The sequence below is a fragment of the Tachypleus tridentatus genome, chromosome 8 (assembly GCF_004210375.1).
Source record: "Tachypleus tridentatus isolate NWPU-2018 chromosome 8, ASM421037v1, whole genome shotgun sequence".
Taxonomy (NCBI): Eukaryota; Metazoa; Arthropoda; class Merostomata; order Xiphosura; family Limulidae; genus Tachypleus; species Tachypleus tridentatus.
The window spans coordinates 56,928,475-56,951,026 of record NC_134832.1 but is presented as its reverse complement, the minus strand read 5'-3'; the positions used below and the strand labels follow the sequence as shown (position 1 = coordinate 56,951,026).

Here is a 22,552-nt window from a genome sequence, read left to right as displayed (position 1 = left end):
ATTACAGTCAGTATAAATATGTAACATGTTAATAACCATGACAAGTTAAACAACTCATCACACACATTACAGTCAGTATAAATATGTAACATGTTAATCATCATGACAAGTTAAACAAGTCATCTCACATATTACAGTCAGTATAAATATGTAACATGTTAATAACCATGACAAGTTAAACAAATTCATCACACACATTACAGTCAGTATAAATATGTAACATGTTAATCATCATGACAAGTTAAACAACTCAGTCAAAAGCGACTTTCACATTATTATTCATTGTAACAAGTTAAACAGTTTGCCATATACATAATTATAACATATATATATTTACATGTATATACGATTAAAATCAACACACGAAATAAAGTTTCAAAATATTAAAGTATTGAATACAGAAAATTAACCTCAAACCAAAGAATAAAACCTAGAAGTGCTAAGAGCTAATGATAATCTAATTTTAATAAAACATAATAAGCGCTATTGTATGTGTTTTACGTTAATTTTATTTAAAGCCAGAGGGAACTACTATCGCAAACCTAGTTTATTTTATTGGTTGTATTTGAAACTTGAATGCAGTTATACCATTAGTGTTGTATGTCATCACGTGTCACTGTTAGAGAAAAATATCATACAAGAATATCTGTAATAAATTACGAAGCTACTAAAATCAGTGTATTTATATCAGTTAGATGGTGTTGTTACATAGTAATGATATACAAAATGCGACAGGGGATTAATAAATATTGCAGATTTCAAATGCTGAGATCATATGTACTAAAGATTGAAGTATAATTTTAATATTTTAGTACAAGTTATAACTTTTGTTCATTCATCACGTAAGGTCATTAGAAAATGTATTATTTCGGTTATATTTTAACGTCGTGGATGGTAAATATTGTAGACATGACATTTGAAGCCATCAAATTATGGTTTGTTTGTTTTGTTTTTCGAATTTCGCGCAAAGCTACTCGAGGGGTATCTGCGCTAGCCGTCCCTAATTTAGCAGTGTAAGACTAGAGGGAAGGCAGCTAGTCATCACCGCCAACTCTTGAGCTACTCTTCTACCAACGAATACTGGGATTGACCGTCACATTATAACGCCCCCACGGCTGAAAGTGCGAGCATGTTTGGTGCAACGGGGATTCGAACCCTCGACCCTCAGATTACGAGTCGAACGCCTCAACCTACCTGGCCATGCCGGGCTACTCAAACTATGGAGACAGTAAACTTTGAAAAAAAAAAAGGAAAGCGATCTCTAGTGTCTGAATAATAATTAAATATTTTTTTATTTAGTTAATGTTTCCTCATTGCGGTTTCATGGAGATTGGTGTTACATGAACTGCTTTAATAATGTAATCGTACAAAATCTGCACATAAAAATCTGTTTTATGAAAGTTACATATTTAAAATAACAAAGCAAAGTAACAACTAAAATAACAGCAAGTATTATAAATATTACCGAAACAAAAAATTAGAATTAATCCAAATCTGCCGAACGAAGTAAGGTCAAGCTGAGTATAAATATCGGGATGTAGACATTTTCACACGTGTTAAATATATTAATCCATACCACTGTGGTAACAATCCAATATCAAGGTAGACTTTCTGTCTTTCTGTCTTCTAAACGAGGTGACCGATCCAGCCCACCCTTGGCATATACTATAAACCAAATTCACATTAAGCTTTCTAATATTTATAAAAATAAAATATTTTATAGAATTTTCTCTGTATCATTAACACAAAATAAAAAAAATACTATTTTCAGTATTTTGTCTTGTTTTCCGTATTAAACAAAATATACAGTAATAAGCTATTCATATACAATGCGGATAATAAAGGTGTTGCTACTGTTTAAAAGTTTATCTCTTGTTGTTTTTTTGTAAATTGATTACATTTAACTTCCAGTAGCCTGAATTAGAGAATTATTTAATAATTCAAATATTTTAGAAAGTTTCTTACTTCTTCATGTAAATTGTAGTTTTTCGCAAAAGCAAAATGCAAGATCAGTATTAGATTCACATAGTATAAACATTAACCACGTCTCTACTGTAAAATGCGCTGCTTTTAACAAGAAGTGACGGAACTGTTTTACCATTTCTGCCACGTTTTTCGATTCAACTTTTACACCTCCTCATTTTCAATTCAATTTTCTGTCTAACAACAATTTTATTTGAGAATAAACGCTACTGAAAATACTATCAGAGATTTGCTCGTTTTTAGCATATATTTCCTTTTTTTCTCTGCTTTCAAGATGAAGAAGTGCAGTTCTCTTAAAACAACCTATAAAATGTTAAAGATAAGACATGTATTTTGCATTAAAAGAGCTTCTAAAAGAAATCCCATTATGAATTGAGTTCACGTTTACTTTGATCTGATCTGCCGAGCTTTCAACAAGTTTTGACTCTCAAAAAAAATTAATCATATTGACAATTTTGTACTCAGTTTTGTATGACCTTTTAGAGAATTTACGATGACCATTCAATTTGTTCATTTGGCCACACAGAAAGATTTAAGATAACAAGGGTAACCTTGTAAATAATTTCACCATCATATATTTGATTTTGTACCTTATTGAGAAGAAATGGGTGTTAATTGTTTTCGCTTTCTTTCTTCCTTTGCCCAATTACGCCTCTGTCACTGCAACTAGCTCGAAACTACGTTCCAATCGGAAGAAACCTTTACCTGCGTTTTGTAACTAATCAAACAGTAATGGAGTTCCTTAGGAGCAAGTCCGATAACAATTTGAATTACACTCTGAAATTAGGTTAAATGTCCAATCTTTCGTTTAGATAATAACACAGTTTTCTTTTTTGTACACAATTTAAGAACTCAGAATTGAAGTGAAGTGCATATGTAGGTCAGGATCCCTTTCTGGCCATCCTAAATAAAAAATAAAATTCACAAAAAGACGTAATGTGGTGGAGAACTTCGAGTGAAATTGAAGATTGTGCGATATGCTGAAAGATCAATTTCTCTTCCAATGTTTTTTTTTACAATCACGAGACATATCGTGTCGAAAGATCTCTTTATAAGTTAAGAGTGTGTGTGTGTTTTTTTTCTTATAGCAAAGCCACGTCGAGCTATCTGCTGAGTCCACCAAGGGGAATCAAACCCCTGATTTTAGGATTGTAAATTCGTAGACTTATCGCTTTACTAGCGGGGAACTGTAAGTGAAGAGACGTGTACCATCTAAATTTCTCTTATAACTGAATGGTCGTAACGTTGTAAAAATTATATAACGTAAATAATGCACGAGCGATTTCGACTTGAATAATTTATGCCTTTATGTGTATAATAATGCTGAATTGAAATAAAATATATTCATATATTATAGTGCATATTGATTTAATAGGTTTTGCTTCTGAATTATTATTCTTTCAAAGTCATCTGTTGGGCTTAGCAGATAGTTTTGTAATAAGTAAACACACGTCGTCTGTTTTAAGAAAACTCTTCAACACTATTATTGTTTAACTGTAGTCAGTTTACTAAAATCAATGGTGTAACACTGCTCCATACTTTTTAACAGCTACTCGAGGGCTATCTGCGCTAGCCGTCCCTAATTTAGTAGTGTAAGACTAGAGGGAAGGCAGCTAGTCATCACCACCCACCGCCAACTCTTGGGCTACTCTTTTATCAACGAATAGTTGGATTGACCGTCACATTATAACGCCCCTACGGCTGAAAGGACGAGCATGTTTGGCGCGACGGGGATGCAAACCCGCGACCCTCAGATTACGAATCGCACGCCTTAACCCACCTGACCATCCGGATCTAACTCTTAAAGTATTTTACAAACACTTTTACTGTCTTGATAAACGAGAAATTTGTTTCAGATATTTCTTATTCTCCAGGCAGAAAGTTTGACAATTACAGATGTTTCGTAAATTTAAACTAGTTCTCTTTATTCGATCAGAACAGAATACGGTTCGATAAATATCAGACTACTACTTATCGATATCACTAAACGAAAAAAACAACAACATATTTCGTCAGCGTATTTTACATTTCAATTATTCAGTCGCAAAAGCTACATGCAAGTAATATTACCTTTTGAACTGCTCATAATATCTGCCAGACATAGAGACAAATCCATTAACGACAACCAATACCTATAATACGAATTATTACCCTGTTATATGTGGTACTTAAATTGCATGTCTTTATAAGAAACTTTATAATATTCACGTGGTCAGTGCAGAATCTTCCATATTGTTGAAATGAACTCTAACACAAAATAATATATATAAATGTAGTAAAGATATAGGAGACACCTGTACTACTTTCTATTGTATTGAACATGTGATATATAGGTTAACACACATTTCTTATATTTTTGCCTACCTATGATACAAAAAACACCAGAACTTTTGCTCGTTCAACCTGATACGTTAAAGTAGTTTATCTTAACACTCTGTGGTGTTTTATCTTGTGTCTCTTTTCTGCCTATCATCGTGAAATAAAATATAATTATATAAGCGTACCTTTGGAATAATATATGAATTTCAATGTCTGTGAAATAGGACATAATAGGTTATCCAATTTCTCGTATACAAATAATTAGAGAACTAATAACTGACGTCACGTAATACAGTGACGAAACATTTGAAAGACAGCGGCGTGGTTTGTTTCGCTCAAAGCTACACGAGAACTATCTGCACTAGCAATCCCTAATTTAGCAGTACAAGCCTAGAGGGAAGGCAGCTAATCATCACCACCCACTCTTTTACCAACGAATAGTGGGATTGACCGTCACATTAGAACGCCCCCACGGCTGAAAGAGGCGAGCATGTTTGATGTGACGGGGATTCGAACCCGCGACCCTCAGATTCCAAGTCGAGTGCGTTAACCACCTGGTCATGCCGGGCTGAAAGATAGCGTTAATTTGAACTAAAGCATATTGGATGCCCTTGTTGAAAGCGATATACTTACATTTTATTTACGTCTGAAAACATAAGTTTGCTTAAGACAGTTGTTACCTGAGTTGGTAAGTTCAAAATCACGTGAACTTTTAAGTCAGTTACAAGAAGAACTAGAAACAGCCTTAAATCAAAATAACACAACACTTAGTAAAAGGGATAAAAGTGCTTTTGGAAACTGATCATTAAATAGTTGAAACTTTTTGTGCTCAACAACAAAAGTTGAAGCTTGGAGAACAATATCGTGTTGTGTAATGATTATTCGAACGAAAACGCACGAGAAGAGATCTTGTTCTGAGAATATAGGCGTTCATTCCTATCTGCACATCTAACAATAATTATTACGTAACTAAAATAGTCGTAAACAATTCAGGCAAGACTGAGAAAACTTTGCCAGGTAAATTTCCCCAACAGCAATTAGTTCTCTGAATGCGTAATACACATGTAAATAGGTAAGTTTAGGAACAGAAATTCTCACGAGAGTTTTGTGAGTTAGAATAAATAGACTGCTTGTTAAAAACGAATTCTGATGCATAACAGCCGCTAAAATTATATAGAAACATTTGTTACAATTCACTTAGCAACTGAAAACTGAGACGTTTCTACCTTTCTCATAATGGAAAGTATTATGTCTGAAATTTAAACTGGCCATAATAATGTGACGTTTGTGGGTGCTGTGTAGAACTGTCGGTGTGGTTGTCTTGTAGTAGAAAACCGTATCGTAAAACGATGCACACCAAGCCTTGTTCTCTTAGCCTATCTTAAACAAAGGCGCAGAGTCACGCAACCAACATTGATTTTCCAATTTCTTCCTCATGACGGTGTGATCCACGTAGCAAGTTCTGAGCTGCTTGTGTTTCTTTTTTGATCAGTGGAGATTTCTCTCCAAACTAGGACTTGCATTGGAGCTGTCTTCTTTGGAAAACAACAACATCAACATCTTCTACTTGAAGACTAATCAAGTTTATCTCATTATGGACTTCTCTCAAAATTTTAAAGATGGCTCTCATTTTATTGACAGCTAGGGTCTAAAAGTACAAAGTGTCAGATAGCATCAATAAATCGAGTTTCTCACTCTAAAACATTGTTTTAATTTCACATTATATACATATAAGGTTTTTAATTTAAATCTGAAATTAGCCCCTCTGTTCTACAATATTTGTTTGTTTCTTTTCCAAATCATTATTTGTCAATCTTTATAAGTAATAATAACATACTATCGTTTATTTTATTATTTTTGTTTCTATTTGGCTGCAAAATAAAACACACAGAGAGGTTAAAGTAACCTCCCAATAAAGATAGTATGTGTGTTTGTTTTTTTAGAATTTCGCACAAAGCTACCCGAGGACTATCTGCGCTAGCCGTTTCTTATTTAGCAGTTTAAGACTGCAGGGAAGGCAGCTAGTCATCACCACCCACCGCCAACAATTGGGCTATTCTTTTACCAACGAATAGTGGGATTAACCGACACATTATAACGCCCTCACGGCTGAAAGGTCGAGCATGTTTGGTGTGACAGAGATTCGAAGCCGTGACCCTCGGATTACGAGTCAGGTGCCTTAACAACCTGGCCATGCCGGGCCGTAATTATAGTAAATAATAAGCAGTGAATTTTAAGACTTACAAAAACCGATGCCTGAGGTTCGATTTCCGACAGTATAAAGAGCATAGGTAGGCAAACAGAATAAACTGCTCCGTTTCACAGACGATTTTCACGTGGTGATATTCACGTGACAAAGTGTACAGACGTAAAGAAAGACTTGCTATATTTATATATTCGTCTCTTCCGTCATCGCTATAGCCTATCCTATATTCACGTACGTGTGAGTCACGTGCTACAGTGTTCTCTACAAATTCTGTTTCTGAACTATACGTATTGATCTCCAACTGAGGAATGTTTGATAACGTCAAAACTATTTCTATATTTTATTAAATGTTTTTGTACAATACGCTCGTTAAAAAATATGATTTCGAAAAAAATGTGATACATTACAATTATTTTAGCTTTTAAAACCCTTCACTTTTGTTTATATTTCGCTTACAAGTTAGTAATTTCCTTTTCTTTGCTTATTTCTGAATTTCGCACAAAGCTACACGAGGGCCATCTGCGCTAGTCGTCCCTAATTTAGCAGGGAAGGCAGCTAGTCATCATCACCCACCGCCAACTCTTGGGCTACTCTTTTACCAACGAATAGCAGGATTGACCACACATTATAACGCCCCAACGGCTGAAAAGACGAGCGTTTCTGCTGTGACAGGGACTCGAACCCGCAGTTCTCAGATTACGAGTCGATCGCCCTAACCAGCTGGCCATGTCGGGCCAAATTTTGTTTTATCGTGATTTTAATAATTAATTACTAGCGAAGCCTATAACATTTTCAATATAAGAATGTTAACACATCATGATTTTTTAGGCTTAAAATTGGGGAACTTGGAATGGCTGAAAGTAACACATTTCAATTTTAATTAAATCAGTTAAAACGCTAATCAAAATTAAACTACAATAAATTAATATTTTTACACTAAGAAGTAGGTAAACCTTACAAATTACGAAGCTGGTAGCACCCCAGTGGCACAGCGTTATGTCGACGGACTCACACCGCTAGAAACCGGGTTTGATACCCGTGATCGATAGAGCACAGATTGCCTATTGTGTATCTTTATGCTTAATTTTAAAAGGAACAACAACAAAAAATGAGGATGGTATTATTAAAATAAGGCAAAACTTAAACAAAGAAATAATAATACGCTGCTGTTGATTAATCATAAGTTACTCTATATCTACAGCCTTATATAGTTAAGCCTTAACACGCTTGGCCATGCCGGGCCTAGAATCTTTGGTGTGACAGGGATTTGAATCAGCGACCTTCATATTACTAGTCAAGCGCCTTAACCACCTAGCCATACCGGATCGATTTGATACATAAGTTAACTCTTTAACAGTTTCTATTGTTTATCAAGACATTGATTAACCTAAAATCTATAAGAACGTAAATCAAAATTTTATCTATATAGTATAGATAATGATATATTTTAACTACGGTACGAATTTTCTGTGTACTGAAGAATACTGGGTGACCCTAACGTAAGATACGCCTACTTCAAACCTTGTTACAAGGGGGTCTGAATTTCCAGCCGTGTATCTTACAAAAGTTTGACTTAACTCGGTAAACTCGTATTATTTAAATGGTTTTGATCGAAAATATATAAAATTCGTCTTCATCCACCTAGATTATTTACAACATAAATAACACATCGTAATATCTTTATTAGCCTTAATTAAGCCTTCTGGACAGTGAATATAGTTTTTGAAGGCCGTATTGAGGTAGGTTTTGTTTTTCTTTTTGTCATATTTAAGAAATATATAAACGCTACGCGAAATAACAACTGTTATAGATATTCACCGTTACAAATGTCCTTTCGATTATCTGTGTTATGGTGTGGGAGACGATTGGTACTCTGCTCAGTTATTGTTGTTCTTGGCGGCCACTGATTTGCAGTAAAGTCTGCTTCGTTTTCTCAGCGAGAATGAATATATTAGATCGTTTCAAAATCAGAGAGCAAAAGTGTTAACTAAGTGTAAAAAAGGCACATGAAAAGAACGCTGACACAAAATGGTTTTGAAGTGTCCTCAACTCAGTAAACGAACAACTGTCATACCTGATAAACGTGAATGGTGAATAAGTACAAAAGTTTAAATGCATTATATTAAAACGATTTTGAAGATGCAATTCAGTAGTCACGTGACAATCAAATCCAATATGATGTGACGATGTGACGTCATACATTTTGAACTTCTTTAGTGATACGTAGATAATGCGATACCACTAAAGACTGATGGATTTTTGGGCTTGCAATGCAACAACCCTTTCAGACGTGAAATATTTCCCTACATGTGTTTTTAGTTCAGGGATTTAAAGTGGCATTATACGACAAAGATATATAGATCAGTATGGGGTACCAAGACTATCCAGAAACAAACTTGCAACAAATATTACGCCAGCTATGGTTAAGATATTTTGGTATATCAGCTCAACTGTCCATACCACAAACAACTTTATAAAAAACGATATCCATCTAGTCCATAGGAAGATGTGCTAATCATGTCGCTGAAACTAACGATTGGACTGTTGAAACTTTATACTAAATGGATGATGGGAAGTCAGTGGTGAGATTGATCTCTGAAACTAAGCACAAAGCTACATAAAGGACTACCTGTGCTCTGCCCACTACGGATATCGACACCCAGTTTCTGGCGTTCTAAGTTCGCAGACATTCCGCTGGGCAACGGTAGGGTTCTGCAGAAAGAACTGATGAGGGTTAATTTAGACACGATAGCATTAGAACCTACACAACAGAGCTATTGTAAAGATGCAAAGTCGTTATACATTGAATGAATGGGCGTGGAGACACGAGCTGTAACGACGTATTGGCGCTCCAAAAACATTTGATTCGGCGTGACTCGTAATCTTTCAGCCATGGGGGCGTTATAATTTAACGATCAATCCCATTATTCGTTATTAAAATAGTAACCCAACTACTAGTGGGATTGACCGTAACTTTATAACGCCCCCACGGCTGAAAGAGAGAGCATAAACATGCGAGGGGGATTCAAACCCTCGGCCCTTGGATTACTAACCGATCGCCTTAACCGCCTGGCCATGCTGAGTCTCGTTATTTTGTGTATCTGTACATGTGTAAGTCAAAGGCATAACATTAAAATATCAGATGTGGTTCTTTCAATCATTTTAAGCAAGTACCGCAAGGTCTCTTCGACTTCAATCCTTTTGAAGGCTTATTTTGGTTCTAATAGTAACGGAGTTTGTCTATTGGCCAGCATAGGATTGACGTGTATCCTTCTTCAACAAGGGGTATAACCAATCGAATAACCTCACTGAGTTCCTTACAGTCAAAAATGAATAGGGCTGCTTAAAAATGATTAATAACTTCTGGGGAGCTACATTGGTAGACAAAATTTGTTTCCGTCAGAAAACTGACTTCTTGTATTCTGACCTTCATAATTTTCTGAAGACTTTGAAAATGGGAAGAAATATGTTGGCTAAGTCATTAACTGCCACAGTCTTCCATCGCAAAAAAAAAAAAAAAGTAAAATCACTATGAATCTTCCAGAGCGCCATCTACCCACCAGTGGCTCAGCGGTATGTCTGCGGACTTACAACGCTAAAATCCGGATTTCGATACCCGTGGTGGGCAGAGCACAGATAGCCCATTGTGTAACTTTGTGCTTAATTCAAAACAACAACAACAATAATTTGCCCCCCAGTGGCTCAGCGGTATGTCTGCGGACTTACAACGCTAAAATCCGGGTTTCGATATCCGTGGTGGGCAGAGCACAGATAGCCCATTGTGTAGCGTTGTGCTTAACACTTCTACGAAAAGTGGGGCCTAATAGGCCCCAGAGCAACTTGAAAGGTTATTAATATTAGGCTAATAATTTTGTAGTTAAATGAAATTACCATTTCATTTAATGAATTGCAACTTGAAAGGTTATTAATATTAGGCTAATAATTTTGTATTTAAATGAAATTGCCATTTCATTTAATGAATTGAAATCAAATGAAATGGAAATTTTATTTAAATACAAATTTATTAGTCTAATATTAATAACCTTTCAAGTTGCTCTGGGGCCTATTAGGCCCCACTTTTCGTAGGAGTGTTAATTCAAAACAATATCTTCACACTCCATAACATTATAATATACAAGACTAAACTATTGAATGTTTCTTTTTTTATTAAATAAAAGTGTACAATATTTAAGATTCGCTATTATTCGTCATTTCAAGTGTTAAATCAAACAGAATATTACGTAAACTTACATTCTGGGAAAAATGTTCTTGCTGTCTTTCGAATATTCGCACAAATTTCCGTCGGGACTAACTGCGCCGACTGTCCTTAATTTTAAACTGATAGAGATATAAAGAAGGCAGGTGATCAACATCGCCCACCGCCAACTCGAACTATTCTAATCGAATAATGGGTTTGACTGTTACAAATGTTGTTTCGCATCGACGATCCCAAAGTGTGGTCATAGTTTTGAGAGAAAGGGCATGCTAATTACGGATTCTCGAATCCACTGTCTGACTTGCTTGACGGATTCTCGGATCCACTGTCTGACTTGCTTGACCGATAAGCCACGTCGGGCTGTATTTGAGAAATACATGAAATATTAAATTAAAAATTTAGATTTTATATAATTTCATTTTGATGATCACTCAATCGAATGTGTTCGAAAGTCATGAAATATTAACACATTCGCTATTGAATCGTACATGTTGAGAAGTTTACTGCTGAGTTAGCCCTTTCTTGTAGCTTACCCACCCCCCAGTGGTACAGCAGTACGTCTATGGACTTACAACACTAAAATCCGGGTTTCGATACCGTGGTGGTAAGAGAACGGATGGACTATTGTGTTGCTTTATACTTGACTTCTAGCAAACAAACAAACAAACTTGCTGCTTTACAGAAATTTATTTTTACGACGTGTACATCGAAAAGGAAAAAAAAAAAACTTACGAAAGAAAATTTCAATATATAAAACCATTGATGTTTTTGTTGGTAATTAAGGTGCACACTTGTAAATGTTTTAATGAACGTTGTTCTACAAAACGTAAGAAGTAACATTTTTTGATAAAGACAACAGAGAATGAATTGACGCAACAAAATGTATTTTTTTTTCTAGTTTATTTACTGCGACGTTTCGAGCAGAAGTCCTTTGCCAGGCTGTAAAGAATGTGTTACAATTGGATTAGGTTCATAAATAGTCGTTAGAAGGTAAAATGATACAAAGGTTCCAACTACATACATTTAACGTGGAGCACGGTGACTAAAATACGCTCCACACACTTAAAATACTTAAGGATATTTTCGCGAGAGACGATCAAAGGAACTCAAAATCATGGGAAAAAATATGAAATGTCTCAATTGATTTTGTTGTAATTTCACAGAGTAAACGTTGCTGTTAAGAACTACTTGGAACTTCGCGCGTATAATGGTAATTTGTTCATATTTTGATATTGTTATTTAGATGTATATATCGCATTAATAACAACTTATTCTTTCAAAGTTATATAAGTATGTTTGTTTGTTTTCTAAATTTTGCGCCAAGCTACACGAGGACTATCTGCGCTAGCCTTCCCTAATTTAGTAGTGTAAGACTAAAAGGAAGGCAGCTAGTCGTCACCACCCACCGCCAACTTTTGGACTACTCTTTTCCCAATGAATAGTGGGATTGACCGTCACATTATAACGCCCTCACGCCTGAAAGGGCAAGCATGCTTGGTGCGACGGGGATTCGAACCCGCGACCCTCAGATTACGAGTCGAACGCTTAACCCACCTGACCATGCCGGGCCGAATAATTTCAACATGATAGGTACTGCGAAACAATGGATAAGCGGCCTGATAAGTGACCACTGTGGTTCAAATATATTAGTTCTTAATTTTGAGGTATTAACCGTCGTATGGGCTTCGTCCAAGTCTTTTAACAAATTAAAAGAGTAATAAAAGCGGAAACTGGAAGGTGTTTTTCAGCAACATTACCTCTCGAACCTTGACCCTTCGCTCTGGATACCAGCACGTTAATCATTAGACGACGTCGGCCTTCAAAGCCATCAGACATGAAACTTTTCTCTCCATAATCACTTTTGAGACATTATCAGGTATGGGAAATAAAAACATCTTTGAAATGCCGGTGTATAATAACTGAATCGTATGTCGGAACATTTTATTTTTCCAAAAACTGAAAAAAAAGAGTACAATTAAATTACCTTTTACTTTTTACTATTAAAGAAAAAAGTATACAGTAGGCTACATTTGCTGTGCCTACCGCAGGTATCAAACTCCGAATTTTAGCTTTGTAAGCTGCAAAACTTTCTCCTGAGTCACCAGTAGAGGCTTTTAACGTAAAGACGCGATTCTGTATAAATATGCAAAATTATAAAACAGATATCTTATATCTAACTTTACATTTATATTTACAAATGTATTTATCTTGTTTCGTTGGAAACTAAGAGGTTGTTATTCTTTGAACTCCTTAAACAAACTACATGAACTTTATTACACTTGTCGATACAATCTGCTATTACATAAAGTAGCAGGTATCTTATTTTAAGTTTGTTTGTTTTTGAATTTCGCGCAAAGCTACACGAGGGCTATCTGCGCTAGCCATCCCTAATTTAGTAGTGTAAGACTAGAGGGAAGGTAGCTAGTCATCACCACCCACCGCCAACAATTGGGCTACTCTTTTACCAAGAAATAGTGGGATTGATAGTAACTTGTAACGCCCCCATGGCTGAAAGGGCGAGCATGTTTGGTGTGACGGGGATTCGAATCTTTGACCTCTGATTACGAGTCGAGCGCCCTAACCACCTGGCCATGACAGGCCAAAGATTTAAGATGCATTATGGGAATAACTATCCAGTCAACCTTTTAAACTTGTTACACACGAGTTGTTTGCTTCTGAGATGATTTTATATACATAGAAGTAATAGGTTGACACTATTTACTTGTTAGCGACCAAAGATGGCGGCTTAAAATGTAAAATGGTTTCATTTTTAGCCAGCTTAAGTTCAATGGAAATATGCTTCTGTGATCTCTTTATAAACAAAGTAGAAGTAAATTTGAAATAAATAAGGGCATATTTTTATTTTATTTGTAGTTAAACACAAAGCTACATAATGGGCTATCAGTGATCTGCCCACAACGGGTATCGAAGTATGATTTCTAGTCCGCAGAATTCTGCTGTGTCACTGGGGGCTAAATAAAGGTAAAAAGTTTCACTTAGAAACGTAAAACGCTTTCTTTTTCCTTGGCGTGAGAGTTAGCCATTAAGGTATTTGACTTTCAATCTGAGAGTTGCGCGATCGAAACCATTTGCCGAACATGCTCGCACTTTCAGCAGTGGAGGAGTTATAATGTGACGGTCAGATTCATTATTATTCACTACGAAAGAGTTGCCCAGTTTAGGATCCGTTAGCACGCGCAGCCTTCGAGCACCTTTGCAACAACAAAAACAGCAACTGACGTTGAAAATGTTATAATGTATTTTGTTTGCGTTACTGACTTAACTTGGGTTCTAGACTCTTCTGATTCCCACCAGTGGCTCAGCGGTATGTCTGCGGACTTACAACGGCTAAAACCGGGTTTCGATACCCGTGGTGGGCAGAGCACAACATTGTGTAACTTTGTGCTTAATTAAAAAACAATATCAACTGCGTATGTTTTAAAGACCCCAATGACACAGTTGTATGTCTGCGGACTTACACCCTAAAAACCGGGTTTCGATACCCGTGGTGGGCAGAGCACAGATAGCCCATTCTGTAGCTTTGTGCTTAATTCTGAACGAACAAATCTTCTGATTCAGTCATTACGGAACAGTTTGAGTCATTTTTGTACAGTAACTGTCATAAATGATCGGTGTACATGCAGAGAGAGAGAGACAGCAATACGAACGGAACAATGTTAAATTATTTTGACAGATAAATCAGACAAACAATGCCACGTTGTTTTGGTAGGCAGATCAAACTAACAGTAGTACATTGTTTGGATAGGTAAATTAAACAATACTGAATAAGTGTATTTGTTTAGAGTACGTTATTGTTACGTGATGTTTTAAGAATACGCATCTTTTTTTTGGCCCAGCATGGCCAGGTGGGTTAAGGCGTTCGACTCGTAATATGAGGGTCGCGGGTTCGGACCCCGGTCGTACCAAACATGCTCGCCCTCTCAGCCGTGGGGGCGTTATAATGTGACTGTCAATCCCACTATTCGTTGGTAAAAGAGTAGCCCAAGAGTTGGCGGTGGGTGGTGATGACAAGCTGCCTTTCCTCTAGTCTTACACTACTAAAATAGGGACGGTTAGCGCAGATAGCCCTCGAGTAGCTTTGCGCGAAATTCAAAAACAAAACAAACAAACTCTTTTTATTTCTGGTGTCTCAAACTTCACAAAATGTCCTCTGTTTGCTAGTTGCCAAGATATAAGAGAGGCTTAGACCTATTGCACGATTAACAAGATATATATATAAAAAAAAACTTTTAAAATAACTGTTTGAAAGAACTTTTAAGTTCGCGGGTTCACGATCCACAGAAGTAAAGCAGCTTAAGGATATCTGACAAGAGTGAAGCGAATGCAAAATGAAGACCAGGTAACACTAATTAGATTAGCCAAATACGAAGTTTATTTCAGTTACTGTAGATGATAAAACATTGAGCATTGAAATACTTCGTAGAATATCACAAAATAAGACAAATAAATTAAATATTTTCACAAATCTCCGATATTTGTATGCACAAGGTTTTATTTGCGCTTAGGAACAAATGAAACGTGTTAATTCGAATAAAATCATTACGCGTTACACAAGTACCCAATCTTATTACGTATGTGCTTATCAAATAACCAGTAACGCTTCAAACGTCTGACATGGTTGCGTACAGCTGTTGACAAATTAAATCAAAGAAGAACGTCCATTCAAAATCCTCGGTTATTACGACACATACTATACCACTAAATTAAGCTCACGAACCTTGAAACAGTGTGAAACGTGTGCAACTGTTAAAACAAAATATGAATAACCATGTTGCAGTCTATTAGACATGTGGTTATTTCCGATGTATGTGAAACTTCTGTTCCAATCGATGACAGCCATACATATCTAAACCGTGATAATATACCCTCTGACGTGAGGACTCCACGTGATAAAAATCCAAAACAAATGCCACGTAGTCGAATTTTGAGCACTTTTCTATCTGTCTGTACTCATGTTTTTCATTTGAAATTAATTATGGTTTAAACTGTCTCGGCTTCTTTCATGAAACAACAAGTAAGATTCAATGACAAAAATGTCATCGATTCCATGACGTTAAAAAATCGAATTATCGGTACTGTTTTGTCCCCTACTTTCTTTTACAAGTTACTGACTAGAACATCGATTTTTATCATTTTCTGTACCTTCATAGTGTCCTATAATAGCAGAGCAACCTTATATGTTTTATCTATATATTCTGTGTCTTTAAATCATCGGTTATCAATAATGACTTTGCTATAAGCTCTTTATCTGTACTGCAAAATGCTCATTAAAAAGAAAAATAATTAATTTTCAAACTCCTAGTAACTTTCATAGTTTCGTACATATATTCATTCCCCCCACCATCACTACCACCGATGAGACAGCGGTACTTCTACGGATTTTCAACCTTAAACTTAGGGGTTAGATTTCCCTCGGTGGACATAATAGATAGTGTGACGTAACTTTGCTATAAGAGCAAACACAAAGAAACGTAATGTTCTTAACTGATCGGATTTATATAAAGCCGAAGGGCTAATAATGGCATATACAATGATCATTCCTGCAAACAGCCACAAACATTATGGATATAACACAGGATGTTCGAAAAGTCACTGTGCAGTTTTGTAATCATATGTCTTTTCAGTCTATTTCAAGCCAGCAACTGATAGCGGTGTTTAGAAACAAAATAAGAAGAATCCAGGCCTGTATTGATGCCAACAGGGGTCGCTTTGAAGCATTGTTTATAATTGTCATTCATATTTACCTCCTGTATTCTATATTGAAACATGTCTGTTAATAAATATATAATTGCACAGTGACTTTCCCAACACCCTGTATAACGTGAACATTCGATTTAACTTTGTTTACTTTTTGTTATTTCACATTCAACTGTCATAGAAACTGATAACTCTGTTCCAGAAGGTAATATTTCCATGTAACTTGAAAGACATGAGATAAAATTTAATTTGTTAGTGTTAAGTCGCATACGGCTTGAGGACCATACTAGATTCGAAACTATTATATTCACAGATCTCCTTGTCTTTAATGTAAAACCATGTATTTACTATAATCAAAGTATGTGACACTCAATTGCTTAAATAAGATTTGGAGACGGCTTGGATAGGTAATAAAAGAAACGTTAATGCATATGTACAACGTTTCACCGTCGTTATCATGACATCTTATCGCAACGTTGTACATTTGTTTCCACTAACTATTCAAGTCCTCCCCAAACTTTAGTTTCTAAAGGTGAGTGCCTCGTCATCAAATTTGAATTGCATAATACCTCCAGTTTCTGTGAGGAATTATATTTATAGTATTAATGATCATTTGAATAGGTCCGTTTACAGAGTTTGTTACCTATGTTGTTTTTTTTTTAATATGCTCATGTATACGTATTTACTTGAAAAACACTATGGCTTTTGTACTTATTTTACTGTTAGCTAAAATCCTGTTAAAAATTTCAACGGCTCGTGCAGCCATAGAAAACACTGAAACTGTTCACTGATAAGGCTTCTTTCTGCTATCAATAACTTCTGACCAAATGTAAACTAATTTCGTACACCAGGAATAGAAAAAAAGAAACGATTCATAGATTTGAAAAAGGTAATAAAATTGTGTAAGAACTCAATGCTAAAGAAAACTAATTAAAATGCATTGAATATTGCTTGCTATTCTAGTGATACTAACATTCATGTTCTTCCGACATATAATATAGTCCATCATACTACAGTCACTAATAATATAAAAACATTCTTAAATGGTGGGGGAATGGTGTAACAGTTTAACAGCTATTCAGCTCAACTATGTCCACGTGAGAATTTCTCTAATTTTATTCGCATTTAGTGAGACGTACACAGATGGAACTTACACATTCTTTCATTCAGTTAGCCATCACTTTAGTAACAAAATCTCCTAACCTAATGCATATCCAACGGTTTACATTAAAACTTGTTTATTAATTGAAAATGAAATCGATTTCTTGGCTGACAATGCATATCTTCTCAATATTATGTGTAATTCTGAATCTAATTCCAAAACCTAAAATTTCTACGCAGATACTTCCATTCGTCAATTCGATAAACAAAATTAAAAGTGAAATTTTTCTACAATTTTCATTATACAATAATCAAATTGTTTGCGTTGTACAACAATGAACAAGAAACCTTCTTCGAAACTGTCATTTTTATCCCATCTACCCTTCAGATACGTAATTAAACGTTCCGTCTACAGACCAATGATGTCAAGAGTACCATTTCTGTTCGATTTTGTAATTAAAACATAAATGTATCGCAAAAATTTTTTTCTCTCTTCTCATTTCATTTATTTCGGAGGGGAGGATTTTTAAAATGCAAAAAGCAAAATTTTTAGTAACTTGAAATATCTATAAACATGTTTGCCATCACACAGACATTATAACAATAATAATGAACTCGTGTTTGTCTAAACTATGTACAGTTAGACAAGTATGTTCATTACGTATATTTGATAGACAAAGAAGCAGCTTCCAAAGCTTCGAGTTTGAATTACAATAAAAGTAGTACATTGGCACGTTAGGAGGCTGCGAAGTAGTCAGGAAACTGTAGGATATTTTGTTTTTGTCTCCACGGACACTTTCTGAAGAAAAATATGATCGGGTCACCTTTCGAATCGAATGCTGTTTAGAGTAACAGTCCATCACATTATGGTCTAAAATAAGGTAGCCACTGGTTTAGCATCGTGACCCGTGGTGAGGAATTGACGTAAATGTTTTTTCTCAGCAGTAAAGGTATGTCAGGACTGTACTCATAAGAAAACTCAACCAGCACACAGTGGTGTAGGGTAGATAGAATTTCGTAGCACCTAAAAGTAAAAACATACTGAATTAGTGTAATAGTTAGATCTTGCAGCGTAAACTTCCAAATATGTTTTAAAATAAAAGCAACGAAAAAAACCTACGAACCAGCAGCCCGCGATGTCGTACATAAGGTAATATAACTACATCCAAAGTATACAAAGTAACACTAGAACAATTTCGTTAATATATCTATTTCTGAATAAAAATCAAACGTGGATAACTACAGTCAGATAATCTAAGCTGATATTATGTAATCAAATTTTAAGTGCAGTTAAAAAACTAAAAAAAAATCGATTTCTGAAGACTTTATAGTGATATATAATTTAGAACTTTCTAGATTTTTCTATTTAATGAAGTAACAATACAATCGCAATGCTGAATCATTTCTACAGGGCTTTGATATGTTATATTTATTGTGATAAAGTATTTGATAAACAGATCATCTCTGTCGTTTCATATTCACTTGACCCCACTGGCACAGCACCATTTCAATACCAGCGGTGGGCATTGTGTAACTTTGTGCTTAACTATAAACAAAACATTTATTTTCATTACCTAACTGAAACTAAGAGAAGTAAAAGATATAAAGGCCCCGGCATGGCCAGGTGGTTATGGCACTCGATTCGTAATCTTAGGGTCGCGGGTTCGAATCCCCGTCACACCAAACATGCTCGCCCCTTTAACCGTGGGGTGTTATAATGTGACAATCAATCCCACTATTCGTTGTTAAAGAGTAGCCCAATAGTTAACGGTGGGTGGTGATGACTAGCTGCCTTCCTTCTAGTCTTACACTGATAAATTTGGGGCGGCTAACGCAGATCGCCCTCGTGTAGCTTTGCGCGAAATTAAAAAAAAACAAAAAGTAGAAGATATAAAATAGTCTGATTTCATTTGAAAAATTACACTATGTAACAAATTTTTTACTTTTTCTTGTTTCTGGGCAGAAAGTGTTATTTCCCGATTGCTTATGCCTAAATTTAATTGAAAATATATATTTTTCTCTTGAAACTTTTCTTTTGTGACCTGGGAGCGTATAACGAAAACACTATGGGAGACTATATTTGTGGACCGATACGTGAAAGTGATTTACATTACTGTCGCAAATCTCGAAAAACTACTCACTTCTAAACATTTTCGTATAACTTTAGTATAAATACATGTAAATCTTGATTCATATGTTGTTTTATTCAGACCTTATGTAAATGAAAATGTGCAAATTTGCCCGTTTTTACATAGAAAATAGGTTAATTTCTAAATTTCATTATCCAGGTCACAAAAGCAAAGTTTCAAGGGAATAATGGCCATTTTCTGTACTTTTACAACATAAACAATTACGAAATAACACATATTCTCTAGAAACAAATTTATGTTATCACAGAATAAGTTGAAAACTCAGAGTAATTGTGTAAATATAATTAAAATACTGTATTGATCGGCGTTTGTAGTGAACAGTTAACATTTTGAACAGTTATAGAATAAATTTTAATTGCCTACTAAAAACGTGATTGCTTAAGTCTTTCAATAACCACAGAAATCGTGTAACATTTATTATAGTAAATCATAGCGTTAAACTCTTGTATGTTTTATATGACATCTCATCTAATAGAGCTGACTTGATTCGTCAATAATTTAGAACTTGTTAAGCGACAGCAATCATCACTGATTAGTTCTGTTCTGGCCCGGTAGGGCCAGGTGGGTTAAGGCGTTCGACTTGTCGCGAGTTCGAATCCCGGTCGCACCAAACATGCTCGCCCTTTCACCCGTGGGGGCGTTATAATGTGACTGTCAATCCCACTATTCGTTGATAAAAGTGTAGCCCAAGAGTTGGCGGTTGGTGGTGATGACTAGCTGCCTTTCCTCTAGTCTTACACTGCTAAATTAGAGACGGCTAGCGCAGATAGCCCTCGAGTAGCTTTGCGGGAAATTCAAAAAACAAACAAACAGTTCTGTGCGTTATTTTTCCCAGACTTATCAAAACGAGGACCTATCCACCTTTGTTTTAAAAACAAAACATATGATGTTTGTAACGAATCTAAATTACCTTGATTCTCGATAATGTAGTTTTATATTGTGACTTTCTTATTTGTTGAGAGATGGTCCAATGACAACGTACACATGCCATTCACATATAATAATTTCAAGAATTCGGAACATGAATGTCTACCAAGAAACATGCTAGTGTGCAATGTTAATTTGATAAAACCAACTTTAAGCTTTTCAGAAACATTTGTTAACTGATTTAGAGGCTCTAACTGCCAACGAAACGTTACGTTTCGTATTTTGTGATGCTGTTAAACTCTTTACATGAAATTCACCAACCATTTTATGGTAAAAACAACTCCAAAACGCTAACTTATTTGCTGCTCTATCTAATAAATCAACTACTTGAGCTATTATGCCTTATCATATGAATAGTTCTATTCCTATCAATGGATGTTTATATCAACAACTAATATTTCCCCGAATATGCCATCTTTTGTATAATCACTACTTTAAAGGCATAGTCAAAAATATTCGTTTAGAATATTACGTTAGAAATTGTACAGTCACAAAACCATATTTATTTACAATAATACCGTAAATGCCACACATAACCAACCACACATAACAAAACAGGATTAATGACCCATTACCATTATTCAAAAGGTGTACTGATATTTTTGTTAAACTTTGGTTTGTTTTGTGAAAGACTCAAAATCATTTTATTTACATACAAGAAGTATTATTTGAGTTAGATCTGTGAAGAAGCATTTCCTCGGTTCGACCATCTTGACCCTTCTGAGATCCTTTAGCTTCAAGCTGGGTATGTTCTATATAGATTATAAAAAAATGGTTTCAGTATAAACTATATTAGAACACGAAAATTGTTTCAGTTTCAGTGTAAACTAAATTAGAACACGAAACTTGTTTCAGTTTCAGTACAAACTAAACTATAGTACAAACTATATTAGAACACGAAAATTGTTTCAGTTTCAGTAGTAAAAACTAAATTAGAACACGAAAATTGTCTCAGTTTCAGTACAAACTAAATTAGAACACGAAAATTGTTTCAGTTTCAGTATAAACTATATTAGAACGTAAAAATTGTTTCAGTTTCAGTATAAACTATATTAGAACACGAAAATTGTTTCAGTTTCAGTATAAACTAAATTAGAACACGAAAATTGTTTCAGTTTCAGTATAAACTAAATTAGAACACGAAAATTGTTTCAGTTTCAGTATAAACTATATTAGAACACGAAAATTGTTTCAGTTTCAGTATAAACTATATTAGAACACGAAAATTGTTTCAGTTTCAGTACAAACTAAATTAGAACACGAAAATTGTTTCAGTTTCAGTATAAACTAAATTAGAACGTAAAAATTGTTTCAGTTTCAGTATAAACTATATTAGAACATGAAAATTGTTTCAGTTTCAGTACAAACTAAATTAGAACACGAAAATTGTTTCAGTTTCAGTATAAACTATATTAGAACATGAAAATTGTTTCAGTTTCAGTACAAACTAAATTAGAACACGAAAATTGTTTCAGTTTCAGTATAAACTAAATTAGAACACGAAAATTGTTTCAGTTTCAGTATAAACTAAATTAGAACACGAAAATTGTTTCAGTTTCAGTATAAACTATATTAGAACACGAAAATTGTTTCAGTTTCAGTATAAACTAAATTAGAACACGAAAATTGTTTCAGTTTCAGTACAAACTAAATTAGAACACGAAAATTGTTTCAGTTTTAGTACAAACTAAATTAGAACACGAAAATTGTTTCAGTTTCAGTATAAACTATACTAGAACACGAAAATTGTTTCAGTTTCAGTATAAACTAAATTAGAACGTAAAAATTGTTTCAGTTTCAGTATAAACTAAATTAGAACACGAAAATTGTTTCAATTTCAGTATAAACTAAATTAAAACACGAAAATTGTTTCAGTTTCAGTATAAACTAAATTAGAACACGAAAATTGTTTCAGTTTCAGTATAAACTATA

General features: G+C 34.9%; 1 protein-coding gene across 1 annotated transcript in view; it reads right to left on the bottom strand.

The window, feature by feature from the left end:
- Positions 1-15,133: 15,133 nt before the first annotated feature.
- Positions 15,134-22,552, bottom strand: part of LOC143222438 (lachesin-like) — a 71,669-nt gene continuing 64,250 nt past the window's right edge. Inside the window, exons 9-10 of the mRNA XM_076448963.1 lie at positions 21,277-21,372; positions 15,134-18,567 (exon numbers count right to left, since the gene is read on the bottom strand). Of these exons, the coding sequence (XP_076305078.1) occupies positions 18,482-18,567; positions 21,277-21,372 (182 nt within the window). The 3' untranslated portion in view covers positions 15,134-18,481. The remainder of the gene's footprint in view (positions 18,568-21,276; positions 21,373-22,552) is intronic.